The sequence below is a fragment of the Moschus berezovskii genome, chromosome 12 (genome assembly GCF_049115385.1).
Source record: "Moschus berezovskii isolate FMDL1 chromosome 12, NW_MosBer_1.0, whole genome shotgun sequence".
NCBI lineage: Eukaryota > Metazoa > Chordata > Mammalia > Artiodactyla > Moschidae > Moschus > Moschus berezovskii.
In genome coordinates, this window is record NC_142471.1 from 67390189 (window position 1) to 67411805 (window position 21617).

At 48.8% G+C, this 21617-nt stretch overlaps 1 protein-coding gene across 1 annotated transcript in view; it reads left to right on the forward strand.

Moving 5' to 3' along the window:
• The window catches only part of PAX2 (paired box 2), an 80872-nt gene that overhangs the window by 4802 nt on the left and 54453 nt on the right, over positions 1-21617 (forward strand). The window contains exons 3-4 of the mRNA XM_055425921.2: positions 6-174; positions 908-1105. Of these exons, the coding sequence (XP_055281896.2) occupies positions 6-174; positions 908-1105 (367 nt within the window). The remainder of the gene's footprint in view (positions 1-5; positions 175-907; positions 1106-21617) is intronic.

The following is a 21617-nucleotide window of genomic DNA, read 5'->3' on the forward strand; positions in this document are numbered from 1 at the left end:
CCCAGCAGGGCACGGGGGTGTGAACCAGCTCGGGGGGGTGTTTGTGAACGGCAGGCCCCTGCCCGACGTGGTGAGGCAGCGCATCGTGGAGCTGGCCCACCAGGGCGTGCGGCCCTGCGACATCTCCCGGCAGCTGCGGGTCAGCCACGGCTGTGTCAGCAAAATCCTGGGCAGGTGAGGGTCGCGGAGCCGCCCCTGGGAGATGCCCCGGTCTGCTTCGGGGTCTGGATAGCCCTAGGTCTCCAGCCGAGGGCTTGGCTAAAAGTGCAGGTCGCTAGCGGGCTTGGGAGATCCCTGACTGGGGCTATCTGGAGAGCGGCTCCTTTTGGCAAGGGCACGCAGGTGGTGACTGCGGCCCCAGAAGCTCCGGTCCAGCACGCTTGTCAGGCTCCAGCGTCCTCCCTGGGAGAGAGCTGGATTCCTGTCTTCAGAAATGGAAGGACAGCTCTTCTCTTTGGAAGGGAAGGTTGGAGAAATAGAGTGAAGGTAAAGATAGGTGCTCGGAGAAAAGAAGAATCAGCTTGAGAGGTGCAAGGTTAGTCCTGGTTCCCATAGGGGCCCTGTGCTCAGTGGGACTGGGCGGGAGGCCTCCAAGTGCTGTTCCTCCTGCTCTTCTCAAATGAAAGGCCAGGCTTCCACTCCCCAGTCGCCTATTTCAGCTGCTGTGCGTGCAGCCTTTGGTACGACCACCTTCCAGGGAGAGAGCGTCCTTGTTGTCCCTGCCCTCATCCTCTGATGTATCCCTGCCTTAGCCGAGTGGCTCTGGAAGCCCGCTCAGACACACTGGGTCTTTTCCCTCCGCACCACCGCCTCCGGCGGTAGAGTGGCTCAGCGTCTCCAGAGCCTGCAGCCCCCACCCTCTGCCACCGCCTGCTTCTCACTGACCCTGCTGGCTTTCCCCACGCAGATACTACGAGACCGGCAGCATCAAACCCGGAGTGATCGGCGGCTCCAAGCCAAAAGTGGCAACACCCAAAGTTGTGGACAAGATTGCTGAATACAAGCGACAGAACCCAACTATGTTTGCCTGGGAGATCCGGGACCGGCTTCTGGCGGAGGGCATCTGTGACAACGACACAGTGCCCAGCGTCTCTTCCATCAACAGGTGAGTAAGCCATGCTGGGCTGCAGGGTGGGGCTCCAGCTCCCAGCTCCGGCGCACCAGTTTCTCCCAGCTCCGGCTCCATTCTTTCTCCAGCCTCTGCCTGCCCTTGCTCCTAGACCCCCAGGTCCTTTGGGCAGGGAGAGGGGACCTGGGAGGCAGAGAGACAGACAGACAGACAGGGCTGTCTCCAGCTCAGGACTGGGTATTCCCTGCCAGGCTTCTCCCGCCGGCGTCCTGGAAATGAATCCAAGTGTTTGTGGTAATTAAGACTCCAAGATTACGCGCCTCGGTATCTAGAGACAATCACAGCCCACAGCCGAAGCCTTTAAAATGACCAGTGTCCTATTCATCGCCTCTAAACAGACTTTCCTTTCTAAAGGCATGCTCCCTTCCCCAAGGGCAGCCACCTGTCCTGGCTCCCCGCCTCCCCTCCCCCCACATCATCTCTGCTGACTCCTATAAAGGTGGCCTTCCTGGGAGCCCAGGCCTTGCTAGCCAGCTCCACACAAATTTCTGGCCTACTAGCACCAGTATCCAGACCTGTAGAGCAAACACCAATGACCAGCCAGCCGCTGGCAGGGAGCAGAGAAGCTAGACAAGGAGTGGGATTCCAAGTCAGGAGGGAGAACTCTGGACCCTGAGGCCTGTGTCCAGGCCTGAGGCTGCACTGATGACAAGTTCAGGCACAGGGTGACAACTCAGGCTGGAGTCAGCTCAACATACAGTAGCACAAGGTAGTCTCCCAATCTTCTAGCTACTGCAGTGTGCTTTCCAGGATACGTGCACCCTCCGCATATGTACCACCCCACCCAGGCCAGGGCATACATGTGGCAGGTATAGCACATAACAGGAGCACTTGGAGATGGGGACCCAGGATGGCTTTCCCACCACAGAACTGCGCAACCTGACATCAGCAGAGACCCTGTGCAAATTCCAGACAGCCTTGGCCAGCTTTTCAACCCCTGCCCCTTGCATTTTAAGGCAAATCCCCAAATGAGAAGAAGGCTGAGGGTTTCATACCTGTGTTTTCCTTTACACTGTTCATAGGGTCATTATCAGAGCAACTAATAATTCAGCTGGTGCCTTTTTCTGAAACTGGCATCACGTATCAAGGTTCTTTTTTTTTTTAATATTTTGCAAATGATGTGGAATTATCCCAAATCATTCTGAAAACAGCAGGTAAAATTAGCTGGTAGAATGTACCTTGGCTAAAGAAGATTCCCTCTGCCACACTCGTGCTGTAACGTACTGCGAGGCGACCCCAGAAATTATCCCACTGTGTGCCATCTGTATTAAAATGGTTATTCAGTTATGAACAGGGTAACATAATACTCATCAGCTAATTATACACCCTCCGAAAACCCTCCAGCTCCCGGGGCCTGGCTCAGCTAGGTACTGAGAGCATAGCGGTTTGACATTCAGACACCTTCCAAAGGAACTGGAGAAAGACTGGGCCCCCCTCCCCAACCGACACACACACCTGCATTGGGAGAGGAATGAGTCTTTTGCATTTAAAAGCCAGTGGAGGAGGCTGGGGAAGCTCTGGACCTGGGGCAGAAGTGGGAAGGGTACAAAGCAATGTCTCTTCTCAACCTCTAGGCTGGTTGCTGGTCTGGGGAGTGGGTTTGAACTGGGGTCTTGGGAGGAGAGAAGCCCTGCTGAGGAGCAGTGTTGCAGGGACTGGCTGCTGGTGTTCTGGAGCAATTTTTTGTGATAGTATTTGCAAGCCTTTGGAGGAGCCCAAGATATGTTTGGTTAAAGCAATACACTTTGCTTTTGGGGCATGAAAGATTGGGGCAGTCCATGCAGGTGTGGTGGCAGCACCCCTTGCCTAGCACCCCTTCTTCCCCCCTCTCCCTACTATATACCCCTCACTGGCTGAGATGTTTTGGGAAGCTGGCTTATGCAAAAGTTTGGGAATGCTCTCATCCTGAAAAGCCACGGAGAGAAGGGGACGGATGACCCCAGGACCAAGCTCCAGAGGCCTTGAGGTGAACTCACCAGAACTAGGAGAAAGTAGAAGAATGAGCTGCTAGTGGGATGAGAGTGGGAGAACGACCTCGGTTTAACAGCTCTGACAGCAGCAGAATTTGCTCAACACAGAGCGCGATCACCCGAGGGATACAGAGGCTACCTTTGGGTGTGTAACAATAGCCATCTGTGGGCAGGTGTTGCTGGAGATGGCAAGGGAGTGGGAAGAGAACGGGGAAGCCGCTGGCAGCATGGGCAGCCAGCCCTGGGTCTGCAGCGAGGCTTCCTGGCTGGCTTTGTCAACAAGGCTTGGTCAGAGTTTTCTTGATTTTGCTTTGTGATTTATATGTGGGAAAGAATTCTGGGGGCTTCCTGGTATGCTGCTGAATCGGGGCTGGGGGGATGCATCTGGGCCCAATGCCCTTAGCATTATGCCTCCAGATGCTTTGATCTGAAGGGGAAGGTTTATCTGAGATGCATTGCTTCACCCTAAAGGCTGCTAAAAGTGGGATTTCTGCTGGTACTGCTGATGCCAGGAACTTTGTGAATTCTCACGCTCTGTAGGAAGAACCTGGAGATGTTCTTCTGTGTAGAAAGTATGGTGTGTTGGGGACTGGGTGGTTCTCGAGTTTAGACCTTTACTGTGGGTGAGGTGCCACTTGTGTTGGGCACTTTATAATACTCACAATCAAAGATGTGTCTGTACTGGCTGTTGGCAAGAAAGAAAGTCCACACGTGCTTATCCACCTGAGCCAAATCGCAAGGGTTTTCATCTTCTCCTCCCTCAAACAGATGCTGTTGGTGCACTTGAAATATGCTATTATGGTTATATACTAAATTGCTTTTTCTGCTTTAAAAATAGTTTTGGCTTTTTCTGATCCTGTCATGATAAACGCTTGGACATCCAACCCCCCTTCTCCATTGGCAAATCCTCATAGCAGTACCTCTCTGAGCCAATGGAGTAGGTAAGGGAGGCCTCCCAATCTCACCCTCACTCCCAGAAACCGTCATCAAAAATCCGGAGACTGGACTGGATTGTTTAGCATGTGGAATTTATCTGAATGGCTCTCAATTTAGGGTTACTGGTCATCGAGTGTGGAGTTGCAGCTCTTCAGCTTGTGCTTAAACACTGCTGCTGCTGTATGTGTGTGTGTGGGGGGGAGTGTTTATAAACAGGTTACTTGAGACTGAAAGCTCATGTGGGAAATGGCCCAGAGTGGGGAGAAGATGGAGGGGGTCCCATCCTGCTAACAGTTACCTACCTAGTTAGGTCATTGAGCAATTGGCTAGGCAGGAAGGATTTTCCTGATTATGTGCCAATGTCTTCAGGTTTGGCCGTTGCTCTGGGAAGGGAATATAGTTCCTCTGAAGGCACAGACACAGACTCCAGCAAGAGTCAAGTGTTCCTGAAGATCCCTTGAGGGTACTGTCTTGGACTGAGCTGACAAGGAAGCCATCGATCTTTTAGCTTTCTTAGCCAGCGCTATACTATGTGTGACCAGGGCACTCCCAGCTCCTAGATCTTTCAAGTGGACCCTCCCAGAGTCAATTTCCCACCAATCACCTGCTACCCACACCCTTCCTTCACCTGTTTGGCTTATAAGTGAGCATATGTACTCTCCTAGCGGGGGCAACCCTGGCTTCAAGAAGGCACCAGCCCCAGGGCTGTTAAACGGTTCCATCTCGTGTCATCTGCAGGTCTTTGTCAGAATCTGGCACTGGGGTGACAGGTGGTCTAGCTGTTCATTCAGAGGTCTTTCCAAGGAAGCTGGGAGCCACTCATCCCAGCCAAGGGAATGCCGAAGACACGTTCGGGGCTGGGGTCTGTGTCTCTTTCTGAGACTCAGGTTCTAGAACATCGTATATTTGACTCTTGGACAAACCTGGTTTGGCACAAAGTTGGACCAGAGAGGCTGCATTGCCCACCACATTTCTGTACCTTTGCACTTGTTTGGTGGTCAGGGCTGTTGGTCTCGTGGCCAAGAGCCAAGGCAAGTAGGTAGGTTAAGAAGAAGACTTCTCCCCACAGAGGAATGGGAAAAATAAGGATAAAGGACTTGCTTTGTGTGCCCCTCGGTCTTCTGAATCAGGCCACCTCTAGTGGACAGATGTGCCAGTTTCTGTCAGAAGACCATTGCCCACCTGTCCTTCCCCAGAGAATGTCTCCTGCTTCTAATGAGGCTTCCCCTCATTAGAATAATGCATGAAATAGTCACGACTGCTGGAATTCTTATTTCTTTAAATGAGCTGGAGTTGTCCCTCTGAAAAGCCATCTTTGTTCACTTAGTTATTTTAGATGTCTTGGCCAGCAGTTGTATTGGTCTAACTGTTTCCCTGTGGGCAGGCTTCGAGTGGGAGGTCAGGCCACAAGATGGCTTTCAGGTGAGAGTGATGGCTGGCTGCCCTGAGTTCTTACCTCCACTGGCAACTCTAGGAAAGAGAGAGACAGGAGGGGTTGTCCGTAACAAAAGCTCCAGGTACATTTTGGAGGGTGATTTGAAGAAGAAACTAGAGGGGGGAACCCTAAATAAATAAAATGTGTCCCAACTATCCTGAGAACTCAATAAAACAATCACATCAAATATGAAGAGGCATAAATCTTGTGTCTGCACAGGTAACCTACTCAATTGCTTTTATTATCGCTCAGGCTGCCTCCATTTATTACCGTCCACAGTCTGGGCAAAGGAGCTTGCGTGGAGGGTGGTCTCCAGTGCAATCCTACACCCCGAGAGGCAACAATCAGCCCATACAGCCAGGGATTTCGATGGGAGCTCGGAAGGGCCCATCTGTCTGCATGAAAACCAATCAATAACTCTGTAACCAGAGCCCTTGTCACAGGGAAATGGACAACACAACAGTTCAATACAGGGGCCATGGGGGGAATTAACCAAGTGGAGATGGACCAGACAGGAGGAGCCCCTGGAGAAGGGAGACAGGGTGCCTTGTGAAGGGAATATTCGGGAGGGAGTGAGATGGAGCAATGGCTTTGTGTGCATATTGGAGGGAATTATTGTGCAAAGTAGACCCAGGGGACTGGAGGCACCACTGGAAGCTGGGGTGCTAGGGAACAGTTGGGAAGTGGGCTTGTTCCAGTATGTGGGACACTGTGGTTGTATATGTGATGGTGTGTTTGTGGACGAGAACGTTATGCTTGCATAGAAAGAATAGCGATAGTAACTGGTGTGGAAGATGAACCAACCTCCCCACTCCCCACCCTCCCCATCCTGCACTCTCTCCCTCTGAGTCCACAAAGGAGTGCCTTAAACCAGGAGCTTCATTTTCTGTCCCCGGCTCCCTAGATCTCCAATTCCAGCTGCTCTGAAACTTCACCTCTTAAAGTTCAGGTCCATTCTTAGCCCTTCCTTGTTGCTACCTGGAGTTGGAGTTCTTCTTTTAAGAGGAAACTGTATACTGGAAAGAATTCCTTTCTCACTTCCTGTTCGTAAGAATGTAGTATAGGGTGTGAACCCAGCCTGCCACTTCCCTGAATCCCTGTTGTTTCACCTCACCCGTCACTCCCTCCACCGGCCCTCCCCTAGGTCAGGTTCTCCAAGGGGGAGTTTCTTGCACTCATGCTGGGGAAACAGGTACAGGTACAGCCATGTCCAGCACCACTCATGCAGCCATGTGGGTGAGCCTGAGAAGAGAGAAGGGCCTTTGAAAGATCTGAGGGGTGTGGGACAGTGTCTCACCACCAGTGCCCAGTATCAGGTAAAATATTGAATGGGTTTAAAATTAAATCACTGTGGGCTTATCTGTCTACCACTGAACTACTGGGTTGAAATGTGTTTCTCCCGTTGAACAGGTTGTGGAAATGTTTTTCTCCCTGTTGCTTCAGTGCTCTGAGGGTGCAGCTTGAATACAGTCGTGAGGGTTTATGGGCAACAGAGGTTGATATCTTCAGGGTGTGTGGATTTGTGTGTGTGCCTACTTGTGTCTGTTCCTTGGTAAATGGGCTCTGAGGTCAAGAGCAGAAAACAGAGGAAGGCCCACACAATGTGGCCTGTAGTCGCAGACAGACTGGACACCGTGTCCCTGGGACCATCAGGCCAGTTGTTGATGTGGTCATTGGGTCACTGGGCAACAGTAATAGGGCCGAGTTGAGGATTCCTCATTCCATAATTTGGAAAACTGGGGCCAAGTTTTTCTTGAATTTTTATTTGTACTGTAGCACGCTATGTAGCCCTCAATACAAGGGCCTTTGCTCCATGATGCTCCTTTATGATAGAGAGCTGTGTGATCCACTGTCCATCTCCACTTTGACACTTGAGTCCCAGCCCTGTCGGCAGAACTAGTTAAGGACCAACTGCAAAAGCAGCTAAGAAGACGCCCTTCCTGGTGCGCCCCCTTCCTGCAGGGTTACGGTGCAGTGGCCCATCAGGGCCCACCATGCCCCCAGCAGGAAGCATGGCAGCAGCACTGGGACACGGTCATGGGCATAGCTTCCAAGTGCCAGGCCTCAGTTCCAGCCTCCAAACCCTGCCCCAGGAATCCAGGTGCCAGGGAAATAAGGAAGAAGCTGGGGCAGGGCGGGGCGGGGGAGGGCAGAAACATAGAGCTGGGAACCAGAAAGGGCTTGGACACCAAACCCCGCGGGGCAGGACGGCAGAGGCAGATGCTTGGGGTCTGGGTGCAGGGGAGCTATGGAGGGTGTGGGAAACCAGAGGAGGATGTCCTGGGACAGGAGAAGAAGAAGCAAGGTCCTGTGTAGGCCTGGGAGCTCTCTGCTAGGAGGAGAAGGCACGTAGGAGGGAGATGGGCGAGGCTGTGGAGCCAGGCTTCTCTGTGGCTCATCCTCAACAACCACAAAAAGAACTGGACTTTTGTGGGTTTTGAGTGATAATATGATAACAGTTTTTCATGAGAGAGAAACACAATTATTGGCATTCCAAAGAGGCTGGGGTCTACTGTGGGGCTATGTGGGAAGGAAAGCAGTGCCCTGAAGTCCAGACTGGTGAGAAACACGTTAGTGGAGCTGCCGTATGGCTGCAGAGGTCATGAGGACAGGTGCCTCCAGGACCCCACGGGGAAGGTCAGTGGGAGAGCCGAGGAGGCTGGGACAGAGGTGGTGATAGCCACAGAATCAGGAGCTGGATTGCACAGGCCCAGCTTAGAGGCGCTGAGATTTCACTTTTAAAAACTCTGTGTTGGTCAAATAAAATGCATCTCCGGGCCTGATTCAGTTCATGGGCCACTGGTCTGCAGCCCCTGGTCTGCGTAACTGGACATAACTTAACTCTTAGCTTCAGACCAGAGCTGTCATCTCAGGGTGGGTATCGGGGATGTGACATTTCCGGAGCCCCTGAGGAAGGGAACGAGTTCTAAGTCCCCATAGCTAGAGGAGGGGAGGGAGTGATGCACGTGGAAAGGGAAGGACAAAACTAAGAATGCGGAGGAAGAGTGAGGAAGGAGGTGATGAGGCTGAGAGGTGAAAGGCAGAGGCCTGGGACCTGGCTTTGCTGGGATGGGCTTGCCTGGAAACCGAACGTGTGAGAAGGTTGCAGGGAGCCAGAGTTCTGGGCGGCTGGTAGAGCAGGCTGCTGGGGAAGCCTCCAGGAGAGGCTCGGAAGGTTGTTAAGGAGAAAAGAGGAGGCCAGCCTGGGATGAGAAAGGTGGCGGAGCAAAGGATGTGGTGTGGGAGCTAGAGTCTTAAGACCTGGATCCCACGGTTGCCTGTACCAGGGAGCACACTGCAAGGCAGGCGTGCAGCGGCTGCGCGCTGCTGCAGTGCGGTCACTCCAGCCTGGTCCCTGGCAGAAGGGAGAGTGGGAGGGAGGCCAAGAGGAAGGAAGGGAGGGCCGGCTTCCTGGGTGTTCCAGGTTAGAGTCCCCTCCACCTGGGAGCCCTGGCCACTTGGCTCTGGACTCCTCCTCTGCCTGCTTTCAGCCCGTCACGAACTCCCCTGCAGTGAACCCCTCCCAAAGCCATCCAGGAACAGAGGAAGCCAAAGGACGAGCTGGGCGGTTCTTGGCAGCAGGAGGAGAAAGGGCTGTGAGACAAGCAGCAGGCTGCAAGGGGAGCTGTGCCCACTGTAGGCATAGTCAGTTGGCGAAATGGAGAGAAGGACTCGGGAGATTGGAGGAGAGCAGAAGGGAGAGCAGCAGGGGCCCCTGAGCGTGAACACATGGGAGCGAGCACTGGGGCAGCTGCCCCCGGGCCTCATGCTCCCTCATGGCCCCAGGGTCTCTGTTGGGTTGGTGAAGGAAGCCTAGGGTGACCAGGAGCCTGTGGGCAGCCCCCAGCCTGACAGGCCCCAGAGATGGTTAGGGAAGAGGCCCTCATTCTCCCCTGTATCCTGTGACCTTTCATTCCTAATTCTAGAGGACAAGATAGTGCCCGACTAGCATGTGGTAGCACAGAGTCGGGCACGACCGAAGCGACTTAGCAGCAGCAGCAGCAGCTGAGAGGTACTGAGAGGGGCTGGTGTGTCTGTGTTGGGGGTCTCCGTGTGGCTCTGTTTTGGAAAGAGCGGGTGGGCTTGTGGCATCTGGCCAAGTCTTGCATTCATGCCCTAGGAAGCTGTCTCAAAGATCCTGGCATCACCAGGAGCTCTTCAAAGGCTTTAGTTCCCCATCTTGTCCAGTGGGCAATGGCACACTGTTTTGCCTTTCAGAGGGTTTCCAGCTGAAGGCATTTTTGGGTTCCAAGACAAAAGTCTCCACCTTCACCAGGATGGCCCGCCTGTTTGGGATGTTTTCTGAAAATCATGGGGTTGATGAGATGGTCGGCATCGCAGTGGGTGGATGAGGGGGCCCTATCGGGTGCACGGAGGATCCCAACACAGTTTAGTCTGTGTGCAGGCACGTGTGCACTTGCTCTGCTAGAGGTGAGGGTGTGGAGCCGTGTGCGATGCGGGACTGGTGTGTGTGTGTGTGTGTGTGTGTGTGTGAGACACGCTACTGGGAATACTAGCAGCAGCTACTTGGTTGGTGTCTGCTGAGGTCCTCACAGGGAGTGTATATTTAGATAGGGACAAAGGTCAAGCTATTTATCTCCTTTTATCATCTGTGGAGTGGGTACATCCCCTCCCTCCCCGCATCCCTCATCCTCTCCTTTCTCTCTCTCTTCCTCAACATTACTCAGGTTAGCTGGTTTGAGTTAGGCAGCGAATCTCAGTAGACTCTAAGGGAAGAGTCAAGAGAATTTGATAAGATCAGGAAGGCCATCCTTCCTCTAGGGACCAAAAGAGGTTTCGTGTTCCCCACACTCTGCTCTGCCTCTCTTGAGGAGCTGACACACCAGGATAGTCGCCTTCCTGCAGACTGTGATTGGAAGAGCCAGAGAAAAGGAGATATCCCTGGGCTTGAGACTAGGGCTGCCCTTCCTGCTCACCGTGGGCCTGGGTAGGAAAGTCTAAGAGAGCCCGGATGAGGGAGAAAAGGGGCAGAAGAGAGATGGCTGAGACGGAGAGAAGTGAGAGCCAGAGCCTGGTTTTTGACTGAGTATGTGTGTTGGGAAGGGAGTGGGGGGAGTGTCTTTTTTTGGGGGTTGGGGGGGTGGGTAGAGACTCAGATCTTTTAGCCAGTCTGCTGGGCTGATCACTCAACTCACTGCAGAGGGTACAGCCCTCCTAGAAATTGTGTTCACGCTCATTCTCCTGCCCTCTGCCCCCCAAGTCCAGCACACGTATGCCTCTTTCCCTACCCTCATCTCCCTTTAACTTGGCTTTGAAGACACAGTAATTCCTGACCCCAGGGAGACAGCTTGGAGGGCAGTGCAGATTCCTCAAGAGATGGCTTCCCAGGTTGGATACAAAAAAAAGTTGAGAGAAATTCATTTCATGGCCAGTGGCTGCTTAAAAAAGGCGATTCCAGCATACGAATGTGATAAATGTTAACTGAGCATTAATCGCATTAAAGAGGGCCCTATAAACTTTTCATTTCTAATTAAATTCGTCCAGTGATGCTGCCCAAGCGAGTACTCTGGGCCTTTGTTTATGTGGAAAATTAAAATGCAAATACAATGGAATTTATTTCCAGGAGTGGAGTGATGGGCTGGTCCCTCTGGCTACTCGTCTCCTGGCCTGTCAAGCCAGGTTGCTGCTCCTTTGGAGGTTCTGTCACCCTTGGGACACATTCTGGTGTGAAGGGAGAGGCCAGAGTTCAAGGTCAAATAGAATTAGCAGTAGAGGGAAAGGTGTGGAAAGAATTGAAAAGGAGAAAAAGACAATAGATAGCCCAGAAATAGAGAGAGAGGCATTGTCCCCATTTCCCACCTTCCCCCTCCAACACCCACCTCTAGGAGGAGGGACCCCAGATGTTGCTTGTGAGTAATGTCCTGACAAGCCTCCCCTGCAGTTCAGGGAAGAAGGGCGGATATGGGAAGGAGAGTTTGGAGAAGCAGCCTTGCCAGCAGATGTGGGCTTGCTCCTCAAAGAACCAAGTGGTCATCAGCAGACAAGGGTCCAGGGCTTGGATTTCTCTCCAGCAGTTTGAGGGCTGGCTGCTGTCCACATAATGGTTCCACTGGGTTCTTCCTGCCAGTGCCAAGCGGCATTGACACAGGGCAGTGGAGCATAGAGGCTCTAACCGAGGACGCTGTGCACGCACGCCCGCACACATGCAGCCTTCTCGAACGTAGGGAGAGCTGATCACTCATGAGAATAAACAAATGTCCCTTGCAGGGAGTCCTTTAGTGCCCTGATCCCTCTGATAAAAGTGGTAACTCTAAATGCTATTCAATGGAACGACCTAAAGTTTCTATTTACCAAAACATAAATTAAGTCAAATAGAGAGAAAACCTGGGCAAGAAACATCATTTGGGTTTATCAGTAGAGACACTGAAAGATTGCTGTGCTGCACTATGGCTAAGGAAGTTGTAAATAGCATTAAAAAGTAGAGAGGGAAAGAAAATGGAGGTAAGAGAGATGATAAAAGGCAGAGCGCTAAATCACGAATGGGGACATGGACAAAGGCACAAACCAGATTTACGACAAACTTTGTGTAAGTCGATGGCTTGGACTGACAGTGCATAGACATACTATGTACACAGGCATGAGGTGTCTGGAGAGTGACTGAGGCTGGGTTGGTATGAAGGTGGATTGACCACAACATGAGCTCTCTGTGCGGATGCTGGGGCTGGTCCATCAGCCCTGCCGCATGGCAATCTGGTGCGGTAGGGTTCGGTAGACAGTCGAGGATACCGTCTTACGAGGTTTTTGAAGGTCTCTGAGCACACAAGTCTCTGGTGAGCTGGATCCACATTCTAATGGATCTCCAGGGCAGCAACCTATTCCCGGAACGGAGTCTGCTTGACTAGTTTCGTCGAATGGCTGCTACTCCGGTCCTCTTTAGTCTGTTTTAGTCTGGATTATTCTTTCCCTCTTTGTGTTCCCTTATGTCTCTTAGAAATGCATGAGCACTGGCTGACAAACAGGTTCATGACTGTGGCAACTCCCAAACATCTGGAGGAAAACTCAAACCTTCAGCCAATCATCTATAAACGTTATCAATATGATGCCAAATATCTGGGGATTTAGAGATGTTGGCATGATTGATTGAATTTCTTAGTTTTATCCAGACACAGCACCAACACCCATTTTCATTTCACTGGTGTTTCATTGCATTGGGAGGGAAATATTCTAGGAAACAAAATGTTACAGTTAGAAAGCATCTTTGATGTATTTGGGTCTCATGTCTGGCTTGAAGGGAGTCTGGATTTGGCTTGAAAGTCAAGTGGAGAGCTGGTGGTCAGGAACATTTAATATCTGAGCAAGCATGGCTGCTGGACACTTTCCCCAGAAAATTGCTTGGGAGGGCAAATTACTTTGTCCCAAATAAAGCTTAAGCTATCGATAGGCCTGGCTTCATAAGGGAACCCACTGCACCATCTTAGGGGCATATCGAGGTTCTTAAGATATGATCGAGCCTTCATTTGATCTTTCATTCATCCATTCCGAAAGTCTTTGCTAAACAAAGACTTACGTGCCAGACATAAACATGTGCGGTACAGAAACCACCAGAAAGTGGGCTCTGGGAAGTGATTGCCAGAGTTTGAATCTAGCTTCCCTTGTTGTTACGTTGTTCAGTTGCTAAGTCTTATCCAACTCTTTGCAACCCCATGGACTCTAGTGTGCCAGGCTTCCTGTCTTTCACTATCTCCCAGAGTTTGCTCAGACTCATGTCCATTGTGTTGATGATCTAGCTTCCCTACTCCTTGGCTCTAAGGTTGTGGGAATGTCCTCTCTGGACCTCAGTTTCCTTACTCTGATCTAGTATGGAAGGTAATCATGTAGCTATAGCTCTGTCATAGGTTCTTGTGAAGGTTGAATGCGTTATTCCACATAAACCTGCTTGGAATTGCACCTGGCAGATACCAAGTACTCAATAAACGTTAGTTATTATTACAGCAATAGTAATCATCAAGTTATGTGTCTGTCAGTGTACATGAGTTCTGGCTTGTGCATGCATAAACACTGAAATCTTTGAAATAAAAAAGCTTGAGGAGCCAAAAGGATATTCCGTGAACAGAATTGTGTATCATGAATGCCAGTGAGAATTATGGTTCACTGCAAGCCCAGCTGGATTTAAGAAGGGGACCTGCTCTGTGTACTTCCAGAAGAATAGAAACCCTTATGGCTGTTATCTGACCATTGAACAGAATTAGTCAGATAATTTCCCCCTTCATCCACTTAGTTTGAGAGCCCAGCCTGTCTGTGTGTGTGTGCGCGCATGTGTGCTCAATGACTGCTCCTTCTCTGGAACGAGCCTACGACTGCTTGAGGAGTTGAAGGTTGGCATTTTCTGGGCTTCATGGCATTTTCATGGGTTGTGGTGCTTTGCATTTTGTAGTTTTTTTAAAAGACGAAATAGTTATGGGGGGAAAATCTTTATTTGATGGGTTTGAAGGTTTCCTCTGATTCTTAAATGTCATAGAGGGGAGAGGCTGCTGCTGCTGCTAAGTCACTTCAGTCGTGTCCGACTCTGTGTGACCCCATAGACGGAAGCCCACCAGGTTCCCCCATCCCTGGGATTCTCCAGGCAAGAACACTGGAGTGGGTTGCCATTTCCTTCTCCAGTGTGTGAAAGTGAAAAGTGAAAGTGAAATCGCTCAGTCGTGTCCGACCTTTAGCGACCCCACGGACTGCAGCCTACCAGGCTCCTCCATCCATGGGATTTTCTAGACTAGAGTACTGGAGTGGCTTGCCATTGCCTTCAGAGGGGAGAGAACAGGGAGATAAATAGAAGGAGGAGGAGAAAAGAGGAGAGAAAATGAAGATAAGGTAAAGAATGAAGAAAGTGGAGAGGAAGAACTGAGCAAACATCTGACAAATTGAAACCAAATCTATCTCCTGCGGCCCTGCATACCTGGATATTCCAGGGAAGCATGGGAGGTTGATAATTATTGCAGTTATTACACCACTAAGGGGTAAAAGAATTTTTAAAAATCAGGAGAAAAAATTCACTTTGGGCTTAAAGTCCTCAGTGAAATGGCTCTGAGTAACTGGGCTCTATGACTTCTCCTACTTAATCTGTGCCCACGAGGAAAAATGAAAACTGACATTTCCTAAACTCATGATATAGTTTGGCTTGCTATCTTTATGGGAAAGCCTGTGGAATAAGTCTGAGTCCCCAAGTTCTCCCTGCCCCTCGGGCCTAGCTAGGTAAACAAGTCCAGCTCAGTGGACTTCTGTAAAATCCATACCAAATGCATTAATATTCACTCCTCTGATTCTTTTCTTGTCTCTTCCTTAGTTCCCAATTTGATGCTTAGTTTCCATTATTCATCACTGACACCTATTAGCTGTTAGTCCTGATCTTTAAAATTAGAAAGTAAATATCTTTAATGAGTTACTAATATTTTGACATGTAAATATTTTTCATCTTGAAAGAGCTCAATCATCCTTAAATTTCTTTTTTACAATTGCAAATGTATAAGGGCTACCATCTTTCTTTCTGCCTATTCATCACCTGGGTACAGCCCTCAGTATGGAGATGGGGAGTGGTGAACTCTTATCAACCCCTAACCGCTGCCACTCTCCGCAAGGACAGAAAGCCAAGTGCTTTCACACTGCAATTTTTGCACATACACACACACACCCCCCTTGACTTATCTTGGATTTTATTCACATTAACATATGTGGTTATACACATGATTAGGACAATATGTTCTCAGTAATAATAGTTAACAAGTGCTTACTACAGTAGGAACAGTTATAAGCATGTTGCATATATTAATTGATTTAAACCTCATAAATAACCCCATAGGGGCTTTCCTCGTGGCTCAGACTATAAAGAATCCGCCTGCAATGCAGGAGACCTCGGTTCAATCCCTGGGTTGGGAAGATCCCCTGGAGAAGGGAAGGACAACCCACTGCAGTATTCTTGCCTGGAGAATCCCATGAACAGAGGAGCCTGGTGGGCTACAGTCCATGAAGTTGCAAATAGTTGGACACAGCTGAGCAACTAATACTTTCACTTTCAAACAACCCCATAGGGCTTTATAGGATTGTCTATAGATAATGTAACTGGAGTCCAGAGAAGCTGAGTAACTAATTCAGGTCACATGCTAAGTACCACAACTAGGATTTGAACTCCTACAATACTGGCTCTAAAACCTATGTGCTTTTCCACTACCCCATACTTCGTATCAGCTTTGGATCAAAGGAAGTACAGGCATTTCTTGGGTAGCTGTGTAATTTTGCAGTCTCATACCCAGGGATGTATTTTTACTTCCACTTACAAGCTCAGAACAAAGACTCTGCACCTAATAGAAAGTCATGCCTAGTATGAATTTCTGTACTCCTCCCTGGTGTGTGTGTGTCCCTGTAAATATAAGCCACAGCTGAGCCACATCATCTGGGGATGCTGGGAAGGAAGAAGATGCTGATGGCCAGAGTCACAGAGTGCAGTGGACCGGGGATTCTCTGAACTAGAGTTCGTGTTGTTATTCCCATCGGGATTGGGGAGTTTAGTCCCATCCATCCTCCTCTAGTTCCACTAGGGATCTAGATTTTAGACAGGCATAGTGTTTGGCCCTGGGGTTTAACTCTCCAAATTAGACAGATATAGGGAGGATGGCACCAGAACCTGTGTCACCGTGGTAAGATCAGATCTGTTTCATTGAGCAGAGGCAGCATGCTTCCTAGAATAATAGAACTGTAGAAATGGTCATCAAGAAGAGACTTGTCCTGCATCTCTAGAATCCTCCTTCTGGAAAGGAGCAGGGCAAATGACCAAGCGAGAGTGAACTAAAAAAGCTAAAGGATAGGTCTTCTTACCCGCAGCTCCACCAAGAAAGTAATTACCGAATCATACTCCACCACCCAGATCCAACATTGTTACTCAACCCACATCACTAAGGAGACACCCATTAACCTAAGCTCTGAGACATACATTATGAAAGAGAAAGATGCTGATACGATCAACGAATGCAATAATTCAAAGCAGAAAGACAGACATTGCCACCAAACAATAATCAAATTCCTCCAACTCAGTGTTACACAAAGTGCAGTCACCTTAATACAATACCGCAAAACATCAAGTAACAAACCTTAAGCCAACTGCCAGAATGTGTCACCAATTCATGGTAACACACACAATTCAAGCACTCCATCCCACTGGCACGCCCATGCACAAAGGCTGCAATCATGTAGCCACCTGAGTGATAGTAAACACTGGTCGGGCACACACGGAGATGGAGCCAGCAGTGCAACACCCAGCCCTCCTGCACACCCAGCAGAGATCATTGCCACCGCCTCCCCAGACCCAGTGCTCTCTGGTCCACAGCACAGTGCAGCCTGCCAGACAGCAGCTGCACCCTCCCATCTCTCCAGCAGGTGGATGTGTCCAGACCATCACCTCCAATAAAGCCTCTGGGCTCTCGTTGCTAGTAAGAGAGTAAACTGTCCCCTGAGCCTGCTTCCCGAGACAGGACAAATCAGCGGTCTGCTGGTTGGGGTTTAATAAGAGTTGGCCATTACTGAAAATGACAGAGCTCCAGGGATGGAGGGCAAGTGGGGTGGCCTGGGAGGGGGCTCTCCAGGCTGGGTGCGGGAATTCCCCTTCCTCCACCAAGCCCTGCCTCCTGTGGCCATTCCAGAACCGAAGCCCTCTTGCTGGGTGTTCACTGAGTATCGATTCAGTCTGCAAGCAATTTTAATATTTCTTCAGGGACTTTCCAGCAACAGCACAAGTCATTAATTCACCCTCCCAAATTGCTTATTCAATAGCAGGAACATGGCTCCTGAATAAAGTCCCAGAATTTATGTGACTTGCACGAGTCAGGAGGTCAAACAACTGTTATGGAGCGAAGTTAAAAATCCAAATAAAATATTGACACTTTTTTGGGGAGGGGGAAGGGGGAGTAAAGGTATTTAAAATAGGTTTTTGCTGTAATGCCCCCAGGATAAAGAATGGAAGGAGACTGAAGACAAGTTGGAGTTTATAAAATCAATGGAATTTATTGCACATCTACTTGGCATTTAATAATTCTCTCATTTCCCCAGTCCCCCACCCCCACCCCATCCTGGCCATAGACAGAAAGATACACAGGTATACAAATGCACATTTATGCACATCAGTATCGGTGCACAGACCAATATAAAAACACAGTTGTGACGTGAGCATCTGAAACACCTTGGGAAGAGAACAGTGATGTGTGTGGAGTCATGTATGACTGTGGCTTACAGATTTGACAGAAAGGCATAACTGGGCAGAATTCATGAGGGGAGTTTTGATAAATATATCCAGTATTATAAATCCTGGATCAATGCATTAGAGCAGACATGAATATAAAGATACAATAATCATAGAAATAGTTTCTAGAAACTGACAAACACATTTGTATTCAGCATCGCCATGGAATTGTGTACATGATTGGTAAAGTAGACAGATAAGATAGATAGATATGAAGAATTTAGAATATCTATCCCTCCAACCTACCATTGTATTCATGTATAAAATACAGTGAAACCATAACCTCTTAACCTGAAATTGAGGCTAACACAGACAGGATGCTTATGAAATACCACCGTGGCACATGCACAGGAGAGGGTAGGTATGTTTAGAGTTACAGCTACCTTTGGTCTCTGTTTATTGTCTACCCATGCATTTGCACAATTGTCCAGATCATGGATTTGAAAAGACTGAAGGAAAAAAATTTGCTTATGCCCAAATAGCTAATAAAAAGAAATATTAATAATAGAAATTTCCAGAAAAGGTGATATGGTTCAGCCTGTAGACACTGGAGTCACAGACCCAAAGTCTGGCTCCAGTGCTATTAAGCACATGACCTTGGGCAAGGTGCTTAGCCTCTCTGTTGTCTCCTTAAGAAAATAGAAAACATCCCCATCTGATAGAGTTATAGTTAGGATTTGGATAAGAAAATGCATTTGTTATAATGCCTGTCATAGAATGAGTATGAAATAAATGATACTTATTGCTTTTACTATTTTTATATGCAACTCTTCTATCCAGGCCCAGTTTCTCGTAGATTTTACCATCTGTTCTTGATCTGACTGACTTATTCTACCTAGTGTTTAGCAACATGGGTTTTGGAGTCAGGCTCCCAAGTTCAAATATCCTGACTCTGGTCCTTAACAGCTGTGTGACCTTTGGCAAGTTACACAGCCTCTCTGAGCCTCAACTTCCATTTCTGCGGAACAGGATAAGAGTCTTCATAAGCAGTTGTGAAAAACAAAGAATCCATTTACTTAGCAGAGTGCCTTGGCACATAGCGAACATATATTAGTTCAATATGTCCCTTAAGATATGTTTGTTATTTTTAATAGTAATAACATTCACTTGCTATTCAACAAGTAGTTTTTAAGTACTTATACCATGCCAAGCACTGTTGCTAAGTGCGGGAAATACAATGGTGAGAAAAATAGGCGTCACATGTGACCTTACAGAGCTCAGAGTCCAGAGGAGGACTCACTGTGGATTGAGTAAGCAAAAAAACAGGTTTCAGCTCTGTGCTGGCCCCTACGTGAAAGAGGGGATCAGAGAGAAATAGGTTGGAAAACCAGAGCAGAGCCAGATTGGGAAACATTCTGAAGTCCAGGCTGAGGAATTTTAAATTTATCCTGTAGGTAATAGGAAGCAATCGTTGGGTTTAGCCTCATCACATTCTTTCAGGAGCAGGCACAGAGAGACCAATGTATTGTTTTTGAATATGGAGTAAGAAGGTGAGCAGTGGGAGGGGCCAGAGGCAGGCCAGGCAGCCGCTAGCAGGTCCCACCTTGGCTGCTGCTGCTGAAGACCTCTCCTCTCCAGGCTCCCTTCTGCTTGCCTATGGAAGGCTGGGAAGGATGGATAGGGACGTCTTGTCCCTGCAATGAGTCTACAGGGACCCCTTTCACCATCACATTAGGCAGTCTTGTAGCCGCTGGACTGTGTGGTGGACAGCTGGTAGACCCGAACTCTAGCCCAGGGCAGCCCTGACAGATGAGGGCATGGCTGGTGGTGAGAGGAGCTAGTCTGGTCACGCTCTGAGCTTGGCATGCACTGCAGACTGGTTTCCAAATGGTTAGTTAATCACATTGCCCCTTAATTTTTAAACCTATGCATATCTTGAAGTTAAATCAATCCATATGCTTACCATTCATCATATAAACCATCACTATTGTCCCCTTGGGCCAGCCCCATGGCCCATCTAGCCTGGTAAATTGTATCTGGCCTGGGCTCCCAGGGACACATGGTAGAAGGATTATCATCCTCGGTGCCAGTCTTAGGAAGCTAAACTGATACAGAAAGTATGCCTGGCATCTAAACAACCCACTGGGAACCCATCAGCCTGGGAAGGTACCAAAAACTATTTTGAAATTATATTTATTTGTGGCTTATTGTTTGTTTCCACAGAGGAACTGATAGCCTCTTGAGTTTTGTTTACCCTGTCAGATGGAGTCAGGATTAGCTGATGAGGGAGACGTGCATTGATAGAATATGAGTAAGAAACCTTCAACTCACTAAGATGTTCTCTCAGCTCTTTCAAGAATGGTTTCCTTACCCCTTGGCTTAAGCTAGGTTCCTCAAATATCAGAGAGTTTAAAAGTAATCTAGAGAATTTGCTTAAATACAGATTCCTGAGCCCACTCCCATCAGAAATTCTAAATGCATAAGGTTTGAAGGAGGTTCCAGGGATGTGCATGCTAACGTTAGAATCCCCAAGGGATTCTAATGCCAGTGACTCAAAGACGGTAGTTTGGGAACAACTTTCTGTAAGCATTTAGGTAGGACTGTCATCTCTTGGAGCTCAGTTACGACCTCTGAGAAGTAGCAAAAGAGTCAGAAACTCTTGACACATTTAGGGGAAACCTGTGTATTCTAATTATAACCTGCTGCAGCCAGAATGGAAGGGGCTGCCCTTAGGTTCCACTCATCAAGGGGCCATTCTCATGCACAGAACCCTGCCTGCCATATGGTCAGTTGTCCAAACTGAAACCCAAGGGGCATGTGAGTGCGTGTGGGCAAACAACTCTAAACTCTGCACCAAATGTAGAGGTGAGCCTAGGAAAAGAGAGTTCATGTGAAGGACTTCCGGGCTACCCATGGGGAGGGCTGGGTGGCTACTGTCTGCTTTTGGTGCCTGTGGGGAGGAGGGGTTGAATTTCAGTTCTTCAGTTCCTGGGATGTACAGAGCGGAGAATGTCAGTTCCTTAGAGTTCTCAGGAGTGGGGAGAGGTAGGAGCTAGTCTGGGGAAGGGCAAAATTTTTCTGAATAATCTATGAGATCTCAGTTGAGGTTCCTCCGTGAAAAGTCTCCAGCTGTTTTTGTAGCTCTAATTTGCCTCAGGGCAGAGCCAGGGACTCCTGCCTGCTGATGGCAGCTCTCAAAGGCCTGAGTTAAAGCAATTACCTGCATTCGTTGTGCAAAATACCCTTTTGCTGAAGCAAATATTTTGTCCTCTTGAATGATCCAGCCTGTAATACCCAGGCAGGTCAAAGTCACTGGCAGAGGTCCCTCCCACCATCATTTTCTTAATAATCAGTGGGGCCAGCTAGTCTGAAACATTCTCTACCTTGGAGTTCCTTTGATTTACTCAATCAGGAAAGACTGTCCCCATACCAGAGGTGAAACATTTTCTGCCAACCTCTAGAAATAGGCCACTGAAACTGATTTATATATGTACACAACACATGTATGTTAATACTTGACTTCTTGCCACAAAGACTCTTCCAGCAAATCAGCGCTATGACCAGGCCTTGGGCCAATCTGTGGTTCTACTAAGAAGTACTTCCAAAGTGGAGAAAGCAGTCTGTTCTAGGTGGCTGGGCAGGATTTTGTGGGGACATGCTTGGAGGTCCCATGTGTGTATCATGCTGTCAGCAGCTGGTTCCAGCCAGCGTTATACTCCCATTTTATAGAAAGGAGTGCTGAATCCCAGGGAGTCCCTTATCCTTTGTTTCTCACAACACAAGAGAACAAGAGAAGAGAACCACAGAATCCTGGAGTTTGGATTCTGGGCTTTGGGGTATCTCTTTTCTGGAGGCAGTATGGTTTCATGGATAAGGGTAGGGGCTTTGGGGTTAGTCTGCCGGAATTAAAACCCCAGATTTTCCATTTCTTAAATAGGTAACTTTAGGCAAGTTATAATATGCCTT